The following is a 21,150-nucleotide window of genomic DNA, read 5'->3' on the forward strand; positions in this document are numbered from 1 at the left end:
AAGTTGCTTGTATATTTTTGAGATTAGTTGTTTGTCAGTTGCTTCATAAAACAATATATGATGATACAAATCCTTTATGAGGTATATAATTTGCAATATGATATATTTTCTCCCATTTGTGGACTGTGTTTTCACTTTCTTGATGGTATCATTTACAGCACACATGATTATGATTTTGAGTAGTCCGATTTATTTTTTCTATCATTAGTTATGCTTTTAGTGTTATATCTAAGAAACCATTACTTGATCTAAGGTTACAAAGATTTACTCCTGTGTTTCCTCTAAGAGTTTTATAGTTGTAGGTATTAAAAGTTGGTGTATTGTCCATTAATTTTTCTATATGGTGTGTAGTAGGAGTCCAACTTCATTCATTTGAATGTGGATAGTCAGTCATCTCAACACTTCTTATTGAAAAGACAATTATTTCCCCATTGTATTGCCTTGGCATCTTTGTTGAAAAATCAACTGATCATAAACATATGGATTTATTTATGGGCTCAGTTCTATTCCGTTGATCTATATGTCTTATAGCTAGTCTGTTTCTAACCCACTTCAACAGGATTTCTCTCCCCAGTACTCCATTGAAACAATAGTCACAGTCAGTATTAACCTCTGTGTTGCAAAATCAAATGGTCACCTTTCTTCTTACATACTTCTCAGCTGTGTCTGATGCAAGTGATGACTTCATTACATATGAAACATTCTCTTTTATGACTTCTTTTGGCATTCTGGTTTTCCTTCTTTCTCATAGGTTCCTGTCTTGGCTATGCTTTCTTTCCTGTCCTGCTAAATGTTGAGTCTTCCTGAGGCTTATTCCCAGATGCTTTACTCAATTTAGTCTCTCTTCTAAGTGATCTCATTTTGTCTCATGACTTTGTTTTTCACAATTACATCTCTAGCTGTGATCTCTGTGCTTATCTGTTATACAACCAGTTGCTTATTTGATATTATCACTTAGATGCATAATAGATATCTAGAACTTGATATCCCTAAAATGGAATTACTGACTCTCTATGCTTTCATGCACTGGAGAGGGAAATGGCAACCCACTCCAGTACTCTTGCCTGGAGAATCCCATGGACGGGGGAGCCTGGTGGGCTGCCGTCTGTGGGGTCGCACGGAGTCGGACACAACTGAAAGGACTCAGCAGCTGCAGCAGCAGCATGCTGTACAAAGAGTTTGTTTCTTGTCCAGTCTTCCAATAAAAGCAAAACTGTACTAATGGTAGATGTTGGAAAGAAAGGAAGGGGAAGAGAGAGAAAGAAGGAGAAGGAAAGGAAAAAAAGAAGAAAGCCTATAGATCACCCAAAATTCATTCTTTCTCCCACTCTTCATAGCAATTCATCAGCATACCCTTCTAGTTTTAACTCCAAAGCATATCTAAAAACTCTTCATATCTCCATGTAAGTTATTACTGCTTTAGGTTAAGTAAACAACCTCTCTTGCCTAGATTACCTAATTGGTTTCCTTTCTTTCACTCTTTCCTCCATAAAAGCCATTCTCCACATGAAAGCCGGAAAGATACTTGAAAAGTCAAGTTCAGAAATTGAAATTTTACAGTACCAGTTAAAATTTTACATTACCAGTTAAAATTTTACAGTACCAAAATGCATTCCCTTACACATCCAAACATGTGTTCATTACAGTCCTCTGAGAAGTAGATTCCAAGAATGGAATAGACACACCAAAGACTTACTGGAGAAAATGCCCGTGAAGGATAAAGAAGAGAAAGAAAAAATGAGCAAGAAAATCCTTTAGAATACAATGCAAGTGTGATAACTATAAAAGGAGACAAAGAAAGAAGGAGGATCTTTCAAATCTCACACCTCAGCACTGTTTTAAGAAAGCTTTGGCCAGATTGACAGGAAGTCCTCGAACCCAAGGTTTTCATTAAAGAAGCCCCACATCCCACCAGCATGGACTCAAATGGTAGCCCCCCTATTTAAGTCATTGGTACATGGCTTCCTCGCGAACACAGTGGTGAACTCAGAGGGCCAGTAGTTAGGGATGTCAGTAAAGAAGGGTCCCACAGCAAGAGATCTGAGTATTGGAAGGGTCCAACAGCAAGAGATTTGCATGGTCACTTCAAGTGACTTAAAAAGTTCCTTCTGATCTGGCTCCAGTCTACTTCTCTGAGCTCATACCCTAATACTCTCCTTGCTCTCACTCAGCTCCAGCTAGACTGGCCTTGTTGTTTTCCTCTGCACGTGTGCACGTCCAGTTGCTTCAGTCATGTCTGACTCTGCAACCTCGTGGCCTATAGCCCACCTGGCTCCTTTGTCCATGGGATTTTCCAGGCAAGAATACTGGAATGGGTTGCCATTTCTTCCTCCAGTGGATCTTCCTGACCAGGAGATGAAACTGTTTGCCCGCACCTCCTGCTTTGCAGGTGGATTCTTTACCTGCTGAGCCATCTGGGAAACCCTTTCCACTGTATAACTCAAGTTAATTCTTTGTTTAGCTATATTGTTCCCACTATTTCTTTTGAGTGGAATACTATCTGCAAATCTTCATATAAGTCACATCGTCTTATCATTCAGGTCAATAATGCAGACTCTGTTACCATTTGGAGGAGGTCTTTGGTGGTCCCTCTCAATTAGTCAACCTTCCTTCAAACCTAATCTGAATAGCTAAACCTCTCACTTCATCCAGTTTTATTTCCTTCGTAGCACTTATTCTCTGAAATTGTCTTGTTCATTTTGTTTACACAAACCTCCCCAAAGAGTACACATGCACACACACGCATACACACACATACACACACACATACACACACACACAGCCTGAGAATGTACCTAAAATGTACCTATTAAAGGTAGGACCCTGAATCTTGTTTACCATGGTATCCTCAGTTCCCCCAAACAATGCCAGGTACTTAGAAGATGTTCTACAGGCTTGTATTGAATGACTGAACAAATGAGTAAAGGAATGGATAAAAGCAGAGAATCAAACTAAGCATATATCATATGTGTATTCTGAACTTTTATCAATGTTTAGAAATGCTAAAAAATGAGGAATATTGAATTATATTTTGATGAGTATTAAGAAATTCATAGGTTTTGTTGAAACTATCTAAATATGGAAAACATTTGAGACGTTTTCAAGCAGATGTAATTTCTTTTGAGATTGTCTGTCTTTCCTAATTTTATGCAAGATTTGCTTTTCACTTGACTAGGTGGCAAGCACTGTATGAGATTTGTAAAGCTTCTTAGATAAGCTTTGCTTTAGAATTGCAAAGTGTGCATGTTTTATTCATATCTAGTGATCTGGTAGGGTGCAAATAACTGACATGAAGCAACTATGTAGAGTTTAAACTTGTAATATCAGATCTCAAAGGATTAGTAATGGTGGTAAACAGATGATAAGGAGAACATGAAGAAACAAAAGCACTTTAACAGATAAAGCACAGTGTTAATAAACCTAACATTTCTGATTAAAGAGTCTTGGTATGATATTCATTCTAATTACAAAAATCAACTGGATAATTTCAGTTAAATTCCAAAATGTGGACTGTTTCAGCTAAAGAATTTTGCCAAGAATACCAAAAGACATTTTGCTAGAAATTGAGCTAAGGATTAATGACACTCATATTTTATGCTGATGTATTCCTAAGTATTTTATTGCTACAGTATTGTCTTGTTTGTTAAATCAATGCACACCGTGAAAGTCTCCAAGGAAATCGTTCTTTGCACTTAACTTCTGATATGATTTTCTGAAGGATGAGGAAGGTGGAGAGGGTACCCTCCCATACCGGAACAGTGACCCCACACTTGGAACCCACACTGAGAAGATCTCCCTCAAAACCAGTGACTCCTTGGACAGTCTCTACAGTGGGCAGAGCTCATCAAGTAAGGCTATAGAATAAGTGACAAGAAGGGAGATCTGGGTTGAGTTAACTAAAAACAATGAATTTATTTCTCTCAGGCTTGTGAAAATAGCAACAAGCTTTCAGCTATTTGATTAGCATGTTGAATCTATGGAATTGCTATTATTTAAAATAATACATAGTATATTAGAATTATGGGATATCTTGAAAATTTTAGCACTGTGGTCAGCAGGGCTCTTAGGATAGGACTTAAAAAGAGCACATTGGATTAAATCTGAATCATACAATATAGTATGCTGGAGAGAACTAGCATTACTTTGAATCCAGATTTTTTAAAAGAATTGAAATATTCAGAAAAACTAAAATCCTGTTCTCTGCCTTTTTTCCTTCGCTTTCTTCTTCCCCCACTTATTCCTTCCTTTCCTTTTCTCTTCCTTCCTTTTGCCCTTCTGTCTTCCTGCCTCTCCCTCTTTCCCTTTCTTTCTTTCTTTTTCTTTCATTTTTTTCCCCATTTTTTATTTATTTCTTCCCCATCCTCCCCCTCTCACTGTTTCCTTCCTTTCCTTTTTTTGTCTGGAATATTCTGAAAAGAACAGGACATCTGCATCAATTCTACGTATCCATCCAGCATTAGTGAGTAAAAAGTGAAGCGGTATATAAATACTAAATAGTAGGAATATCACCAGTTAGGTAGGGCTTCCCAGGCTTCCCTGGTGGCTCAGAGGTTAGAAGTATCTGCCTGCAATGCGGGAGACCTGGGTTCGATCCCTGGGTCGGGAAGATCCCCTGGAGAAGGAAATGGCAACCCACTCCAGTATTCTTGCCTGGAGAATCCCGTGGATGGAGGAGCCTGGTGGGCTACAGTCCACAGGGTCACAAAGAGTCGGACACGACTGAGTGACTTCACTTTCACTTTCACTTTCCCAGGTGGTGCTAGTGGTAAGAACCCACCTGCCAAAGCAGGAGGCATAAGAGAGGCAGGTTTGATCCCTGGTCGGGAAGATCCCCTTGGAGGAGGAAATGGCAACCCATTCCAGTATTCTTGCCTGGAGAATTCCATGGACAGAGGGGCCTGGCAGGCTATAGTTCATAGGGTTCCTAAGAGTCATACACAAATGAGAGACTGAACACATATCAATTAGGTGACAAAAAGGAATCAGCATGTGTTCAATAAGAATTTTCTAAAAAAATATCATTTCTAACAAAGAAGTCACTCAAGCTTCAATCATATGTCCTGCTACAATATTTTAGTGAAATTACTTATACTACAGGATGTGTTGTAAATTTTGTATATGTACACGGTTTTATATCTTTTGAATCTTTTCAGGGCTTTTAAATGGTTTTTTGCAAAGTTTATTTTCCATTCCATTCTAAATCAGCTGCTTCTGTTATTTGAAGATGGATCACAAAGACCAGATGTTGAAAATATCCTGAATTTTATTCCTGCTTTCTTACTGGCTGTAGAATAGCTATTTTGTGAAGTAAAAGCTAATACAGAAACATTTGAGGGGTATATTTTGCATGTGTGAAATTCAGATTTCATTAGTATTCATTTCTGCTGGAAGTTTTAAAATTCAAAATTGTGATGCCAAATGTGGGTAGAATTCTATTAACTTTAATATACCATGAAAAGCCAGGGACTGAAGTAGTCATGGAAGAGAGGATAAGGGAAATGGGAGTCCACTTAGCTATTATCAAACACAGCTTAATGTCTGTGACAAGATGCAACTCACCTTTTTTTTTTAATACCAGTCCATATAAAAAATGAAGGCTTCCCTGGTGTCTGAGACAGTAAAGAATCTGCCTGCAATGCGGAGACCTGGGTTTGATCCCTGGGTTGGAAAGATCCCCTGGAGGAGGGAATGGCAACCCATTCCAGGATTCTTGCCTGGAGAATTCCATGGAGAGAGGAGCCTGGCAGGCTACAGTCCATGGGATTGCCAAGAGTCACGACTGGGTGACTTGCATTATATAAAAAATGAAGCATCGACAGGGATCTTTATCTTATTTCTACACTTATTTGAATGAATGGTAGAGATACTGGGGCTGCTCCCTCATGAAACAGAGCACCAAAGGACCACACTAAAGGAAAAAGAGAGGTGATGACTGAGAGTGGTAGGGAGACTCAGAGTAACCACCCCTGTGAGCCATTCTTGCCCCTAGGCAGCAAATATGGAATCTTTTTTTCCCCCTTGAGGTTCAAGATAAGAAAGGAAAAGGACCAGAGAGCAAGGTTTAAGAGCAATTTTAAAAGCACAGTTTAGAACAGTTTTGAACCATTTAGGAGTATAGACACTGTAACACACTTCCTCTTTCCCTGTCATTCACACTACAAGCAAAAATGCTACCTTTCATCCAAAAAGGTGTCTCAGAATGGCTTTTGGTACACAGTTCAGTTCAGTTCAGTCGCTCAGTCGTGTCCGACTCTTTGCGACCCCATGAATCGCAGCACGCCAGGCTGCCCTGTCCATCACCAGCTCCTGGGGTTCACTCAAACTCACATCCATCGAGTTGGTGATGCCGTCCAGCCATCTCATCCTCTGTCGTCCCCTTCTCCTCCTGCCCCCAATCCCTCCCAGCATCAGAGTCTTTTCCAATGAATCAACTCTTTGCATGAGGTGGTCAAAGTACTGGAGTTTTAGCTTTAGCATCATTCCTTCCAAAGAACACCCAGGGCTGATCTCCTTCAGAATGGACTGGTAGGATCTCCTTGAAGTCCAAGGGACTCTCAAGAGTCTTCTCTAACACCACAGTTCAAAAGCTTCAATTCTTCGGTGCTCAGCTTTCTTCACAGTCCAACTCTCACATCCATACATGACCACTGGAAAAACCATAGCCTTGATGAGACAGACCTTTGTTGGCAAAGTAATATCTCTGCTTTTCGATATACATAGTAGGAAGTCTGAAACACCATTTTTGCTACATCATAGTAAGTTGTAGGAAAATTTGTGGCTTATGCTTTGACTATTCCTGATCAATAAGCACACAAAAATCCAAATGTTATTATAGGGTTCTGTCTTTGTTTACATGTACAGAATTCATTATCTGCCTTATACAGGGCATTAAGGCTATATACTTCCTGCCTCTTTAGCAAGTAGCCAATGCTCAAAGCACTGTGCTGCTGGATTAGACCACAGAGGATGAAGTAAGAGAGTTCTTGAACTGGTGGCTGAGAAAAGAAGGATCAGATTGACTGAATAAAGATCAGAAATGGCTCAGAGGACAGAAGTCACTGATGGAGAAAGACTGGGAGGAAAAATCAGCAATCAGTCACTTAGAACCCCCGCAGGAGGCTGCCATCCAATTGTTCAGCATTGTTCCTGCTTCGTTATGTCCAGGTGATGGTTCAGAATGTTATGAACCTTCGATGAGAACTGTAAATGTCTGCTTTGCTTTCATCAGGTGGAATAACAAGCTGTTCAGATGGTACAAGTAACCGGGACAGCTTTCGACTCGATGATGACGGCCTCTACTCTGGACCATTCTGCGGCCGTGCCAGAGTCCATACCGACTTCACACCAAGCCCCTATGACACTGATTCCCTCAAAATCAAGGTGTGTGCATTCTGTATGGCTTGTCTATGGCTGGGTGTATGATCTCTTTCAGGAAGTACAAGTAAGGGGAACTAGGGGTGAGTGTATCTTCCCAACAGGAGAACTGAGGACTGGTTTACTGTGGCAGGAATTCAAACAACACACAAAAGTAAGGTAGGGTGATCAGTCTTTCGAGGCTATTCACAAAAGTTGTGTTTTGTAGATAATGCAGAATCATAGCCTTTTTAAATTAATTTATTCTTTATTGAAGGATAATTGCTTTATAATACTCGACATAAATCAAAGCAAGATCCTCTATGACCCACCTCCTAGAATCATAGCCTTTTAAGGGAGAAGGAACTGTCTACATTTTTTCTGAGTACCAAAAGCCTCACAAGTTACTAGAAGTGCCTAGTTGTACTTGATACTTGTTGGAGTAAAAATAGTGAACCCAAGGAGACAGAGAGGAAATGGGAATATCAGGCAGGAGTCCAGGACAGTAAATGCCTTAGGAACCAGAGTTGGTCAGGCAATTTCAATACTTAAGTCAGTACTTGCAAATGTCACGAGTAACCTGACAATTTTCTCTCAATGATATTTCCTCCTGAATTCCCTTTTCTTCAATGTTGCCTTCTATATTCATTTTCTTTTGCTGTAAGGGCTTCAAACAACACAAATGTATTATTATTTCACAGTTCTGTAGGTCTTACATGTGGGCTCAATTGGGTGGTCTTTTTAAGGTCTCACTGGGCTGAAATCAAGGTGTCAGCTGAAGCTGTGATCTTATCTGAGACTCAGGGTCCATTTTCATGCTCACAAGCTGCTGGCATAATTCAGTTCCTTTTGCTTATAGCACTGAGTTTTCTGCTTTCCTAAGGGATATTAACTGGGAGCCATTCTCAGTCCCCTGAGGTTGCCAGCCATGATTTTCTTTAACACGGCAGTTCACTCCTTCAATAGCTATAGCAGAAAACTTCACTCATGTTTCAAATCTCTTTATTTTAAGAGGTCTTATATGATTAAGTCAGAAATACCGAGATAAATTCTTTTTAATTCCCAAATTAATAAATTTGGGGTATTAATTATGTCTGCATAGCCCCTCCTGTCATATAACATAATTACAGGTTTGAAATTCATCATGTTCATACTTTTGTTTATACTCAAGGGGAGGAGGTGTTGCAATAGTACAAATAGAAGAAAATTTAGTGGTAAAATACTTTATAGATGTTAGATTATCCATTTTAGTAGCACAAAGTCACTATACCTAAGGGTGGAAATTATTAATTTTCTATACTGTCAATACTGTCAAATAGCTGTGAAAAGAAGGGCAGCAAAAAGCAAAGGAGAAAAGGAAAGATATACCCATTTGAATGCAGAGTTCCAAAGAATAGCAAGGAGAGATAAGAAAGCCTTCCTCAGCAATCAATGCAAAGAAATAGAGGAAAACAATAGAATGGGAAAGACTAGAGATTTCTTCAAAAAAATTAGAGATAACAAGGGAAAATTTTATACAAACATGGGCACAATAAAGGACAGAAATGGTAGGAACCTAACAGAAGCAGAAGATATTAAGAAGAGGTGGCAAGAATACACAGAACTGTACAAAAAAGATCTTCACGACCCAGATAATCACGATGGTGTGATCACTCACCTAGAGCCAGACATCCTGGAATGTGAAGTCAAGTGGACCTTAGGAAACATCTATACGAACAAAGCTAGTGGAGATGATGGCATTCCAGCTGAGCTATTTCAAATCCTGAAAGATGATGCTGTGAAAGTGTTACACTCAATATGCCAGCACATTTGGAAAACACAGCAGTGGCCACAGGACTGGAAAAGGTCAGTTTTCATTCCAATCCCAAAGAACGGCAATGTAAAGAATGCTCAAACTACTGCACAATTGCACTCATCTCACATGCTAGTAAAGTAATGCTCAAAATTCTCCAAGCCCCGCTTCAGCAATACATGAACTGTGAACTTCCTGATGGTCAAGCTGGTTTTAGAAAAGGCAGAGGAACCAGAGATCAAATTGCCAACATCCGCTGGATCACAGAAAAAGCAAGAGAGTTCCAGAAAAACATCTATTTCTGCTTTCTTGACTATGCCAAAGCCTTTGACTTTGTGGATCACAATAAACTGTGGAAAATTCTTCAAGAGATGGGAATACAGACCACCTGACCTGCCTCTTGAGAAATCTGTATGCAGGTCAGGAAGCAACAGTTAGAACTGGACATGGAACAACAGACTGGTTCCAAGTAGGAAAAGGAGTATGTCAAAGTTGTATATTGTCAACCTATGTATTTAACTTATATGCAGAGTGCATCATGCTGGAAGAAGCACAAGCTGGAATCAAGATTACTCGGAGAAATATCAATAACCTCAGACATGCAGATGACACCACCCTTATGGCAGAAAGTGAAGAGGAACTAAAGAGCCTCTTGATGAAAGTGAAAGAAGAGAGAGAAAGTTGGCTTAAAGCTCAACATTCAGAAAACTAAGATCATGGCATCCAGTCCCATTACTTCATGGAGAATAGATTGGAAAGACTGGAAACAGTGTCAGACTTTATTTTTCTGGGCTCCAAAATCACTGCAGATGGTGATTGCAGCCATGAAATTAAAAGACGCTTACTCCTTGGAAGGAAAGTTATGACCAACCTAGACAGCATATTAAAAAAGCAGAGACATTACTTTGCCAACAAAGGTCTGTCTAGTCAAGGCTATGGTTTTTCCAGTGGTCATGTATGGTTGTGAGAGTTGGACTATAAAGAAAGCTAAGCATTGAAGAATTGACGCTTTTGAACTGTGGTGTTGGAGAAGACTCTTAAGAGTCCCTTGGACTGCAAGGAGATCCAACCAGTCCATTCTAAAGGAGATCAGTCCTGGATGTTCATTGGAAGGACTGATGTTGAAGCTGAAACTCCAATACTTTGGCCACCTGGTGCGAAGAGCTGACTCATTTGAAAAGACCCTGATGCTGGGAAAGATTGAGGGCAGGAGGAGAAGGGGATGACAGAGGATGAGATGGTTGGATGGCATCACCGACTCAATGGATGTGAGTCTGAGTGAACTCTGGGAGTTGGTGATGGACAGGAAGGCGTGGTGTGTTGTGGTTCATGTGGTCGCAAAGAGTCAGACACAGCTGAGTGACTGAACTGAACTGAACTGATACTGTCAATACCAAACCAATGTTAACCATAAATATTATAAGCTATGAAGTGTAAATATTATTATTGCACATTCAAGGCACTCAGCTCTTCTCTTTATCCCTTTTAAGATATCAAATTGGAATAAGCTCAGCTGGAGAATGAGGAAAACATTTCTTTCCACAGTTAGCTCCTTCCTTATTTCTATGAAATGATTTGAAGTCTAAGTCCAAGTCTTGGGGAAAGGAGGATTATAGCCAAGTAACCATTGTGGAGGGAGGGCAGCAGAAGGGAATACATTGAAAACATGTTGATTCAGGATAGATTTCATCTTTCCCTATAATACCATGCAGTGCACTACCCCTAGTGCTGCTTAACGGGACATTTGTGGAGCTCTTGTAGGACACAATAAAAATCCGATAGACACCACTGGGTAATGAATAGTATTGTCCCCAGTCAGGGTCTTATCCGAAATGAAGTTTGATTTTTGCCTGTAGCCTGTGGGCTTACCTATAATGTATTTTTACAAGTTTAAAGGATAAGAAGAAGGGTGCAGCATAAGACTACAATACTTTGAGACAACCCCCTAGAGCCTCTGGGGATTTTCTAGGTCTGCTTAGCTGATGTCATCTAGCCTAGGATTTGATTCCCTATAGTTAATGGCAGGAAAAACTAGATGAGCAGCTCATAGGATCAGAATGTCAAATATTCAATAAATTGGAAAAACCTGATCTTTTAATCACATTGGATTCTACTTTTACAAATACAATTTGTGTATTAGATGGAAGAATGCACATTCAAGAGCAGCAGAAAAAATATTTTTGGTAGCAGATTTAATGCTTTGTTTGATGGTAGACCTCTAAAATGGCAAAAAATATCAGAATCTATAATGTAATCTCTAAGGTAGACAGCTAAAAGTCTTAAAGAAGTAATTATGACTCTTAAATGTAGACACTGTATTTACATAGAAATCAACTTTCTTTACCAAAAAAAAAAAAAATACCCCTGTGAAGTTTTTTACTCTTAAAAATTACTCCTGCAGTCTTAGTCTTAGAGGTGAATAAAGAGACAGACCAATTATTCTGTCAGTCCCAATGCATTCCGTTCATATTTTAAACTATTGCTGTGAAACTCAATCTAAGTATTAATTAAATAACTACTAGTTGATTAAGTATTAATTAATCTAGAATAAATAGCATAATTTATCCTTAGTACATATATAATTTTGTTACATATTTTATATGTACAAAGTTCTGAACATTTTCATTATTTAAGATGGATGCAATACTTTAGGTAGATTCATTTCACAAAGTATATGAATTTTTCTGATGAACTAGAAGCACAGACAGAGCCATAGACTTTTCTTTCTTCCCTTTCCCAACTTGGGAGCCCCTCCAGGGATGATGCTGCATGTGTATTGTTTTGGCAGAATAAATAAAAACAGCATCATTTTTTAATTCAGACAACTTAGGCTTGAGTTCTGGTGCTGCCACTAACTTGCTGTGAGTTCCTGAGAAATAAATGCTTGCATTTCTCTTTCCATAATATTTAGAGTAATAGTAATAATTATACCTAGCATATAGGTTGAAGAGATGTATTATGGACATAAAAGAGCTTAATGTATGCAAAATGTTTTGTAAACTACAAGATGCTCTACAAATGTAAGCTGATAAATGATATGATTCCAAAATCATAAACACATCATCAAATACAGTTAGGAGTTTTTCTTCAAGCATGTTGGAGTTTTCTTCAACATTACTAGCAAATAGCTTCCTTAAACTTTTAAAAGGAATTTCTTCTTAGATTTATTTCTAACTCTAAATCCCTTTAATGGTATGCCCTCATTCTAATTTTCAATGATTCCAGTGTTTTTTTTTCTCCTACCAATTGCCATAGCATCAGAGATCTGTGAAATCTAACTTATATTTCTTTGTCTTTAGAAAGGAGATATCATAGATATTATCTGCAAAACGCCAATGGGGATGTGGACAGGAATGCTGAACAACAAAGTGGGAAACTTCAAATTCATCTATGTGGATGTCATATCAGAAGAAGCAGCCCCCAAGAAAATGAAGACACAAAGAAGGAGTGGAATGGAAAAGCCTGAGACGCTGCAGGAGTTCCTAGAGAGGATTCACCTTCAGGTTAGCAAACCTACGGCCTGTTTGATTTTGATGGCATACAGATGGAATAACTGGGAAGAATGGATCACTGTGTATTGCCAAAAAAAACAAAAAAAAATACATGACTTACAGCAAGGGAAAATCTGTTTTCCAAGGACAGCTCTTATTTACCCATAACCACTTCTTTATGCATGGACAGGTCTTGATATAACATCACTTGGACTAAATTCTAATGATATTTAGCAGTCACAGTAAAAATTGGGCTTCCCCAGTGGCTCAGCTTCTAAATAATCTGCCTGCAATGCAGGAGACACTATAAGACACAGGAGACTCCTGTTTGACCCCTGGGTCGGGAAGATCCCCTGTAGAAGGAATGGCAACCCACTCCAGTACTCTTGCCTGAAAAATCCCATGGGATGAGAAGCCTGGTGGGCTATCGTCCAAAGGGTCGCAAATAGTCGAACATAACTGAACAATTAAACAGGCATGTAACACCTAGAGATTAGAACAAGAAAGTGCAGTGGAAAGTGAAATACATTTGGGGGAATAAAAGACCCAGAGAAAACTTGGTAATGAGAATGATAAACAGAATATAAAGAGTGAAGGTAAAAATTCAAAGAATTGAAAGGAAAAAAGACAAGAAAATGTTATTTCCTATAGAGCAGGGAACAAAAGCAACTCAGTAGAAGGTAACCAGATTTGTTTTTAAAGAAATGTGTTAGAAAACAATGATTATTAAGCCCCCATAATGATTGTGTTAGGGAAACTGTTGTCTATATTTATAATCCAGTTATTTTCTTGTTATATTAGAGACATTTTTATGAAGTATCTCTATGTTGTTAAATGGCATGTACATCCGCTATGCCTAGCCTCACTAAATTTACCATTTTGCAATCTACTTCTAAAACTAGCACAGCAGTTATTTTGATAGTTTTCAAAATTCACCATCAAGAGAATAACCAATTAATCTTTCCTTAACTGCTTCTCCTGAATTATCTAGCTGTATTCCTATCTGTAGACACACAACATAGACATTTCAATATTACTCTTGGTGCCCTCCAAATGGTATACTCCTTGCACATGTTTGAATCCTACTTCAGCTACTTGTTTGCTTTGTGACCTATGAAAAACCCAAGGTCTGAGGAAGCGAAACTTACTCAAGAACTCTCAGTTAGTTACATCAGATTGGGATTTTTTTTTTTTTTCTGTTCTGATTCTGTGATCCTTTTAGGATACATTATTTTAAAACAGAATTGCTACTCTTTCTTTCCTTTTTCTAAATAAATAAAGGGCTAGTAATAAGCTTTCTGATTACTTAAAACTTTTATATCCTCTTATTCAATTTTAGTAACTAAAATAAGGGTATTGGATTAATGATCAAGTAAAATGGGAGGAGTATTTGAGAAAGTTGAAAAGCATTTAAATTCACTTTGCATTTTTATTCTGTTACAGAGAACAGAGGTTACATAAATAACATACAGACTTTGAAATCAGAAGCTTATGAATTTTAAACTAATATATATTAATGCAAATGATGGACAAAATATACATGCTAAGAAAAGGAAACAATACTTTTCCCTACCATAGTGTTCTAATGCTTAATAAAAGCTTTTAATTAAATAAAAAGTCTGGAATGCCCTAGGTTTATAAAATACCTTTCAACCAAAATGTTAGGTATACTTATATAAATTGTATCTGTTTCAAACTCCTTTTTTGACCTGCCCCAAGAAGTTAATGAGGGTAGATAATTTTGTGATCAAGCAAACAGGAAGAGATACAGATCCAGAAATATTATTATAATATACTCTATGAGAGGCATTTTACTGATAGCCAAAAAAACACTAGCTTTTTCAATTTTGCTATTTGAGAAGTGAAAATGTGCCAGATGGGATGAGTGATCCAGCTATTTAATTGATCCATGATTTAGCATTGCATTGCTTAGGGTAATCATTTCTTCTTTACATTTGTCCTTCCAGAAGGTGAGAAATGTACAACATGCTTTTTAAAGGTCCTGCGTTCATCTGTAGAAAACTAGTACAAATAAAATAAAATTAAGCAAAAGTTCTGTTGGCACCTTTCGGTTCCAATGCATTGTTTCCATACATTTCTATACTTTTAAAAAATCTAAAAATAACTAAAAGTAAAATGTTTCATCTGAGTAGTTTATATTGTACAAAGTTTTTTCTTCCCCACAGGAATATACTTCAACACTTTTGCTCAATGGTTACGAGACCCTAGAAGATTTAAAGGATATAAAAGAGAGTCATCTCATTGAATTAAACATTAAAAACCCAGAAGACAGGATGAGGTTACTATCAGCTGCTGAAAATCTCCTTGATGAAGAAAGTAAGTATGCGTAGCTACTCTTCTCCCTCACAGAATCAAAGGTTAATGTAAATAGTAAAATCATTAAAAACAAATTCCCAGTTTTATTTACTGAGAATCATATAAAGCATTCTTTCCAATAAAAAGAAAAGTATTTTCTTATACATTTGGAAACAACAACTCTGGTCAAATCAATAAATAGAAAGAGGACTTCTTCTTTCTGTTTTTTTTTTTTTTTTTTTTGCTGCTTACTGGATACAGAAAATGAAAGGGCTTTATTGGATACTTCATTTAGATTCTGCAGACCTATTAATTTACACACAAGAGGGTGTCCGCACTCCCTAAGACTGGGGGAGTCAGAGACAAATATTTAGTGACAGCATGAGCCATTAGCGAGAACTGTCATATGCAACGTTTGTAGAACTACACAGAGAGAGCATGGCTCTGAGCTAATGAGCCTTTGCACCATACAAGAAAATTCATTTCATTACCATATAGTCACATCTTGTACGTGTTTATAGTATTCTTTCAAAATGCTATAATAGTTTGCAAAAATATTCAGCACTTACTTTTATTATCTGAGGTCGTTGTCTCTGTATTTGTAAGTATAAACTGAAGGTGGAGTAACACATGAAGATTCACTTGAATATTGGCCACACCAACTGGGTTTATAAAGATAAGCTAGCCTTTGTTTTCACAACTGCCCGATCTGACCATTACTCTGACCAAATCTGACTGGGCTCCCTAAACCCTGAGCTCAGGGAGTGCCAAACTCTGTCAGGAGTATTTCATTAGAAAAAAAAAGGGAGATGGTATCTAATTCTAAAGATGAAAAAGAACTTATGTCCCCTAATCCAACCTTCTCTTTACAAAGTAATATGAATAATAACCATTAATTATTTTTTTAACATGTTCTCTAAAGCTTTGAGCCAGGGTCTTTACACATACTATCTTCTTTAAAGCTGTCCACAACTCTCTGAGGTGGTATCATCCCTATTTTTATAATGAGAAATGAGAAGATAAGAAACTTGCCCAAGTTTATGCACTTGGTGAATTAGGAAGCTAGGACCAGTGTTTGTGATGTTGTTAGATTTTCTTATACTGCAATTAATAGCCCAGATTGAGAGTCAGGAGAAAAGCTCTACATAGGAACCAGGCCTCCTGATGGTCCCCTCGTGAGCTTTCCTTTATTCTCCCTCATATGTCTCACGAAATGGCAGTGTTGAACTGCACATATTTATTATACATGGGCCTTTTGTCTAGTAAGAATTAATTTACTTTATAGAAATCGTACGTTATTGAATTTTTACTTGCTCTCTTGAGCTCACAAAGGTCCTTATCCTTTTCAAGGAGTTTTCATATGCATCACTAATTTGACACCCACAGAACTGATTTCATCCTTTAGGCTTAGGAGTTTTTATGCCTTCTTTGAAGTTGTGGTGGCTAGGAGATGCAGAAAAGAAAGGAATCAGGTCATAGAGGCAAACAAAGGTCAGACTTAAGAAAGTAACCTATTTACAAGCCAAAACCAAACTGATCAGTGTAAACTGGTCTAGGAATATCTTCCAGGTAAACGAGGCAGTTCCTTTCACATCTCGTCATTTCAAAACATGGATCCTCACTATGCAATATTATACCAAGAAATGGATTCTGTCTTGAAAGTTATGATTTTCAGTATCATTATCAGTACTCTCCCAAACAAGCTGATACTGAAATAGAGGGAGGAAAAACAGTATTTTTTGAACACTAATAAATAATTGCTTTTCTTCTACAATAACATCCATGTAGCTATTTTGCCCATTTTATAGATGGGAAAATATTTCGGAGATGAATTTCAAAGAGGCCAAACAGCTAGATTAGTAGTAGAGCTGGAGTTTTAATTAAAGGTAATTTACTACAAAAAAACAAGTTCTTAAAAAATAAATAAAATTTTAAGATAAAAACAAGTTATCTCTTCCACACATAACAAACCAGTAAATATGAATAGAATAATGACTATTTGAAAATGCAAGCTTTCTACTGTTTTGTCGACTTCCTCAAGAACTTCAGTTCACTTGTCCATCTCAGAAAGTGGAAGTTAATGTTTAAGTGAGAAAGGAAGTTTTGTAACAGCATGACAGCCTTAAATGTTCAAAGGCTTGTATAGCTCCATTGAAACAGGATTTGTGAATGGAATGGGCCAGAGAGGCTTGGTAAACAGGGCTTTAAGTCGTGAAAGTGCGCTCCGCAGAGACCCACAGAGGGGCGATCAGTCCAGTCCAAAGGCCTGGGCCACTTAAGGTATCCACTTAATTTCTTTATTCTGCCTTCCACATCACCCATGCACCTTCTCTGTTAACAAAAGTACAACAATTTATAGATGATATCATCTTAGAGCTAGGTATAATTTTAAAAACCATCTGACTCAAATTCTTCCTTTACAAGATGAGGAAACTAGAACTGGAGTAGCCTTCTCAAGGTCACATATCTAGAACCCAGTCTCTTAAACCTATCAGAAACACATTCTACTATGCCCTGGTCTCTGAAAACAAAAGACAATCTCTCCACATTATGATGTGACTTTCCATGTTTGATATAAAAAGCATAAAAATTCCCTGAATTATTTCTCTTTAGAAAACAGTACTTGAAGGTTACTAGAGGTTGACCATTTAATAATATCCAGTAATGTACAAACATATCCATACAGAGCCAAATTCTAGGAGATGAAAAATGGAAAAAAATGCAGATTCAACCAGTGTTTGCTCTCAACTCACAACCCTGAGACTTTTCCTCTTTTAATCTTATGGTCTAAAGTAGTATTAGAATATACATGTCAAAAAGATGCATATTGCATGTTAGGCTATTCTGACTGAAAGCTATTTATCTTATATGAAACTGCTTTGCTCAAGAAATAAAGAAGAATGACTTTTATTTGTTGATAAGATGGTGAGTTCTGATGATTCGGCACCATGCTGCTGCATGCTTATTTTTATCTATTCTCTACTCTGTGAATCATATCTTCTACAACCATGCTAAAGATTAAATGCACAACCTTCATGTACTTTGAATGATAAAGACCTTGAATATATGGTTGTTTAAAAATGAGACATTATTAAAAACAAATGCATGTCACAGTCATAGGTTTAAAATAGCTTTTTTTTGTTATGTGGAAGAACGGGGTATGCAAATTGGCCAGGATTTTATGTATGCATTTTATTTTGATCATTGAATAATGTCAGTTTGGGGAACGTCAATAAATTCCTAGTTTAGCGTTTCATTGCTATGTAGGTTAGAAAGTTTTGCTTTGCTTATTATTCAGTATAAAAAGGGAGCAGAGTGGGCACCGGTTATGATCACAGGACTTAAAGCTCTGAGATAATGTAGAAAAGACCACAAACTCCAATGTGAGCCTTTAATACATTTAGAGGGACCAAAGGGTGGGGAATGGGACAGGAACAAACAGAAATCTAGACTTAGAACAAGCAGTTTCCCTTTTCTCTTAGGCCAAAATAGACAGCATTGTACCCGCTTTGACCTTGAAAATGTTAACTGGATGAAACTTTTTTAGGTCATTGGTTGACAGGAGGTAAAGACACTTCTCCAACAAACTGACAGTAGGGCTAAGTGGTGTTAGGACTGATCATTGCATGACTTCTAGAGTAGAAAAGCAACTTTGGGTTCTACAATTCCAAGCAAGACTAGCACAGAGACATTCTGAATTTCTTCTCACGACACTTTAGAACTGAGCAGAATCAGGCTACTGGCTCCTTCAGCTGGGAATCTAGATGAGGTTAGAAGGAGAAGAAAAATTAGGGTAAAGACTTGGCTCTTGAAGGAGCCAATGAGTGGAATCTATTTTGTGCACTTTAGAGCTTCTCTATTCATCATCTGAATTTTAAAATGGTTTGTTTACTTTGAATAAATATTCCCAGCAAGGAAAAAAAGAGAATAGAGACTATGTGTGTGTATGTGTGTGCATTTTTCCATAAATACAACCTTCAAGACCCCTTTGCCTTGCTGAGAAATGCCTCTTTAAAATAAAAAGATAGTTAACTGCTATTTATAGTAAATATTTTCTTTTTATTCTGAACTCATTTCTCTTTTCCTGTGCAGAGATGCACTTTGATGTGTCTTAAAAGTGTGTCTGTGAGAATGTGTACAATCCTCCTTGGGGAAAATAGGTGATGGAAATATCTTGCTCTCCCAATAGCCCAGGGATAATTAAAATTTAAATTGAAAACAAAAAACAACCTCATAACAGAATAAGCAAACTCTCCTGGAACCTGTATATAACATATTGGAGGTATTACCTGCACCCTTGGTTCACAGTGCTCAGTGAGGAGGAAGGGGGAAGGGTGGGTTGTGTGCCAGGCCCTTGGCACCAGCTGTGGTCACAGCAGCTCCACATCGCTCAACTATCCCTGCTTGTGCCTTCCTGCCTGCCTACCTGCCCACAGCGATGCAGGGCAAATGGCAAAGCCCAGCCAGGAGCCTGGAACATGAGCGGCCAGCAGGGGAGCTTTGTAGCAATGCCAAGCAGCAGTCCAGCAGTTGGCCTGACAGTGTGCCAGGGTTGCCTGGTGCCTTAGCCCCTGACATCCGTGCCTGTTGTTTCCAACCCACTTGCCATATGATTTGGACTGAGATTCAAGAAACATGCAGCTTTTAAGAAAATATATGCTGACTCTCTCCACAGAGGAGGCACATGGGCATTTTACTTTTATGTATTTCTAAATATGTATTTAATATCTATTTCTAGTCATAGCCATTTTGCCTCATGTAAAGTTTCTTCAAATTTTTTTTTAGTTTTATCTCCTAGAATTTAAATTATGATAGATGCCATATTCCATATAATACAAAGAACAAAAAAAATGAAATAAAACATTATACTTCAGAGAACCATCTCCAGAGAAAACAGTTCATAGAATTTTCACCTCAGTCATTTAGAGAGCTTGTAACATCTGTACATGTAAGGCATTCCTGTACTTGTCTTTATATTGCACTGTGATTGTGTCCTAGGCATGGCTTTGTAGTGATTACCCTGGTCAAACCAGATACAATCCTCTATCACCATGTGCCTTCCCAAAGCCCCTAGTGTCATGCTTGGCATTGAATCCATAGTTAACAAATGCTTGTGGAAAGCATATATGTTGAGTGAGAGAATGAAGAGAACTGCAAACAGTAGGCAAAACTTTGTTTTCTGGTTATAAAGTTTAGAGTCCCCTGCAATCCCACTTTACACATAAAAGATTTTGTTACAGGCAGCTGGGTGTTGGAATATGTCGTTAAGACTCATTTCATGCATACATTAGCCATGTGTGCAGGTAAGGGTGAAAGTGTGTGAGTAGATTTCTAAAAATGTAAAAAACTATCAGAGTTTAAAATAGGTATACTTTTGAATCCAGAAACTCCAAATTTTAGGAATTTGATTAACTTCTACAATGCATAAAAATACTAGTTAAACTACTAGGAGTTTCAGTTCAAAACTAAAACTAATGTGAACTTCTATTAGTAGTTACTTTGTTATAAATAAGATATAGGCAAACAATAAAGCAGGATAAAGATATCAGGAGAATTAAATACAGACTGACATGAAAAGATGCCCAAAACATAGTAAATGGTAAAAACAAATTGTAGATTAGTAATATGTAACATAATCCTGTTTTGCCAAATATAATAAATTTTAAAATAATGAAATTATCATTTCACCATGTCAAGTAAACAGGATTAAATTAAATGTTAAGAAATGTGATATGATTTCCCAAGACCCCTAATGAAGCAGTACGATAATAGTTTTTTATCTTATTTGGTCATCATCAGAATAGTGTAATAGGACAACAATTCAACCAAGGACAAATACTTCCTGGGACCAAGGCCTTTCATGGGGATGTGTGCTTGGGGACGTGGTAGCCTGATACGAGGTCCCCATTGGTACAGAGCAATTAGATCTCAAGTGAGTGTGACTCTGTGCCACTGAAGGAGCCTGCACAGTGAGCAGCTGTTGTGAGTGTAAGTGAAAAGACATACTCTCCAGAAAATAGCTCATTAGAGGGGCAACGATGATGCTTGAATGCAAAGAGAGGTTAGCAAACAGAGGGAGAGTCGTTTCAACTCCATGTTCTCTCATGGCCTCAGGAAAACAGTCACTGGTTGGTTTCCCATGAAGAGATTCTTGTATTCACCTTGTTCTTGTTGTTTTTTCAAAAGGTGGACTAGTAT

General features: G+C 37.8%; 1 protein-coding gene across 2 annotated transcripts in view; it reads left to right on the top strand.

Annotated features, from left to right (window-relative positions):
* SAMSN1 (SAM domain, SH3 domain and nuclear localization signals 1) overlaps positions 1–21,150 on the top strand; it is a 173,235-nt gene that overhangs the window by 146,161 nt on the left and 5,924 nt on the right. For both annotated transcript variants that reach the window (XM_060416299.1, XM_004002824.6), the window contains 4 exons: positions 3,719–3,848; positions 7,229–7,380; positions 12,445–12,648; positions 14,823–14,973. In XM_060416299.1, the coding sequence (XP_060272282.1) occupies positions 3,719–3,848; positions 7,229–7,380; positions 12,445–12,648; positions 14,823–14,973 (637 nt within the window). The remainder of the gene's footprint in view (positions 1–3,718; positions 3,849–7,228; positions 7,381–12,444; positions 12,649–14,822; positions 14,974–21,150) is intronic.

This window comes from Ovis aries, chromosome 1, assembly GCF_016772045.2.
Source record: "Ovis aries strain OAR_USU_Benz2616 breed Rambouillet chromosome 1, ARS-UI_Ramb_v3.0, whole genome shotgun sequence".
In the NCBI taxonomy this organism is placed as follows: Eukaryota; Metazoa; Chordata; class Mammalia; order Artiodactyla; family Bovidae; genus Ovis; species Ovis aries.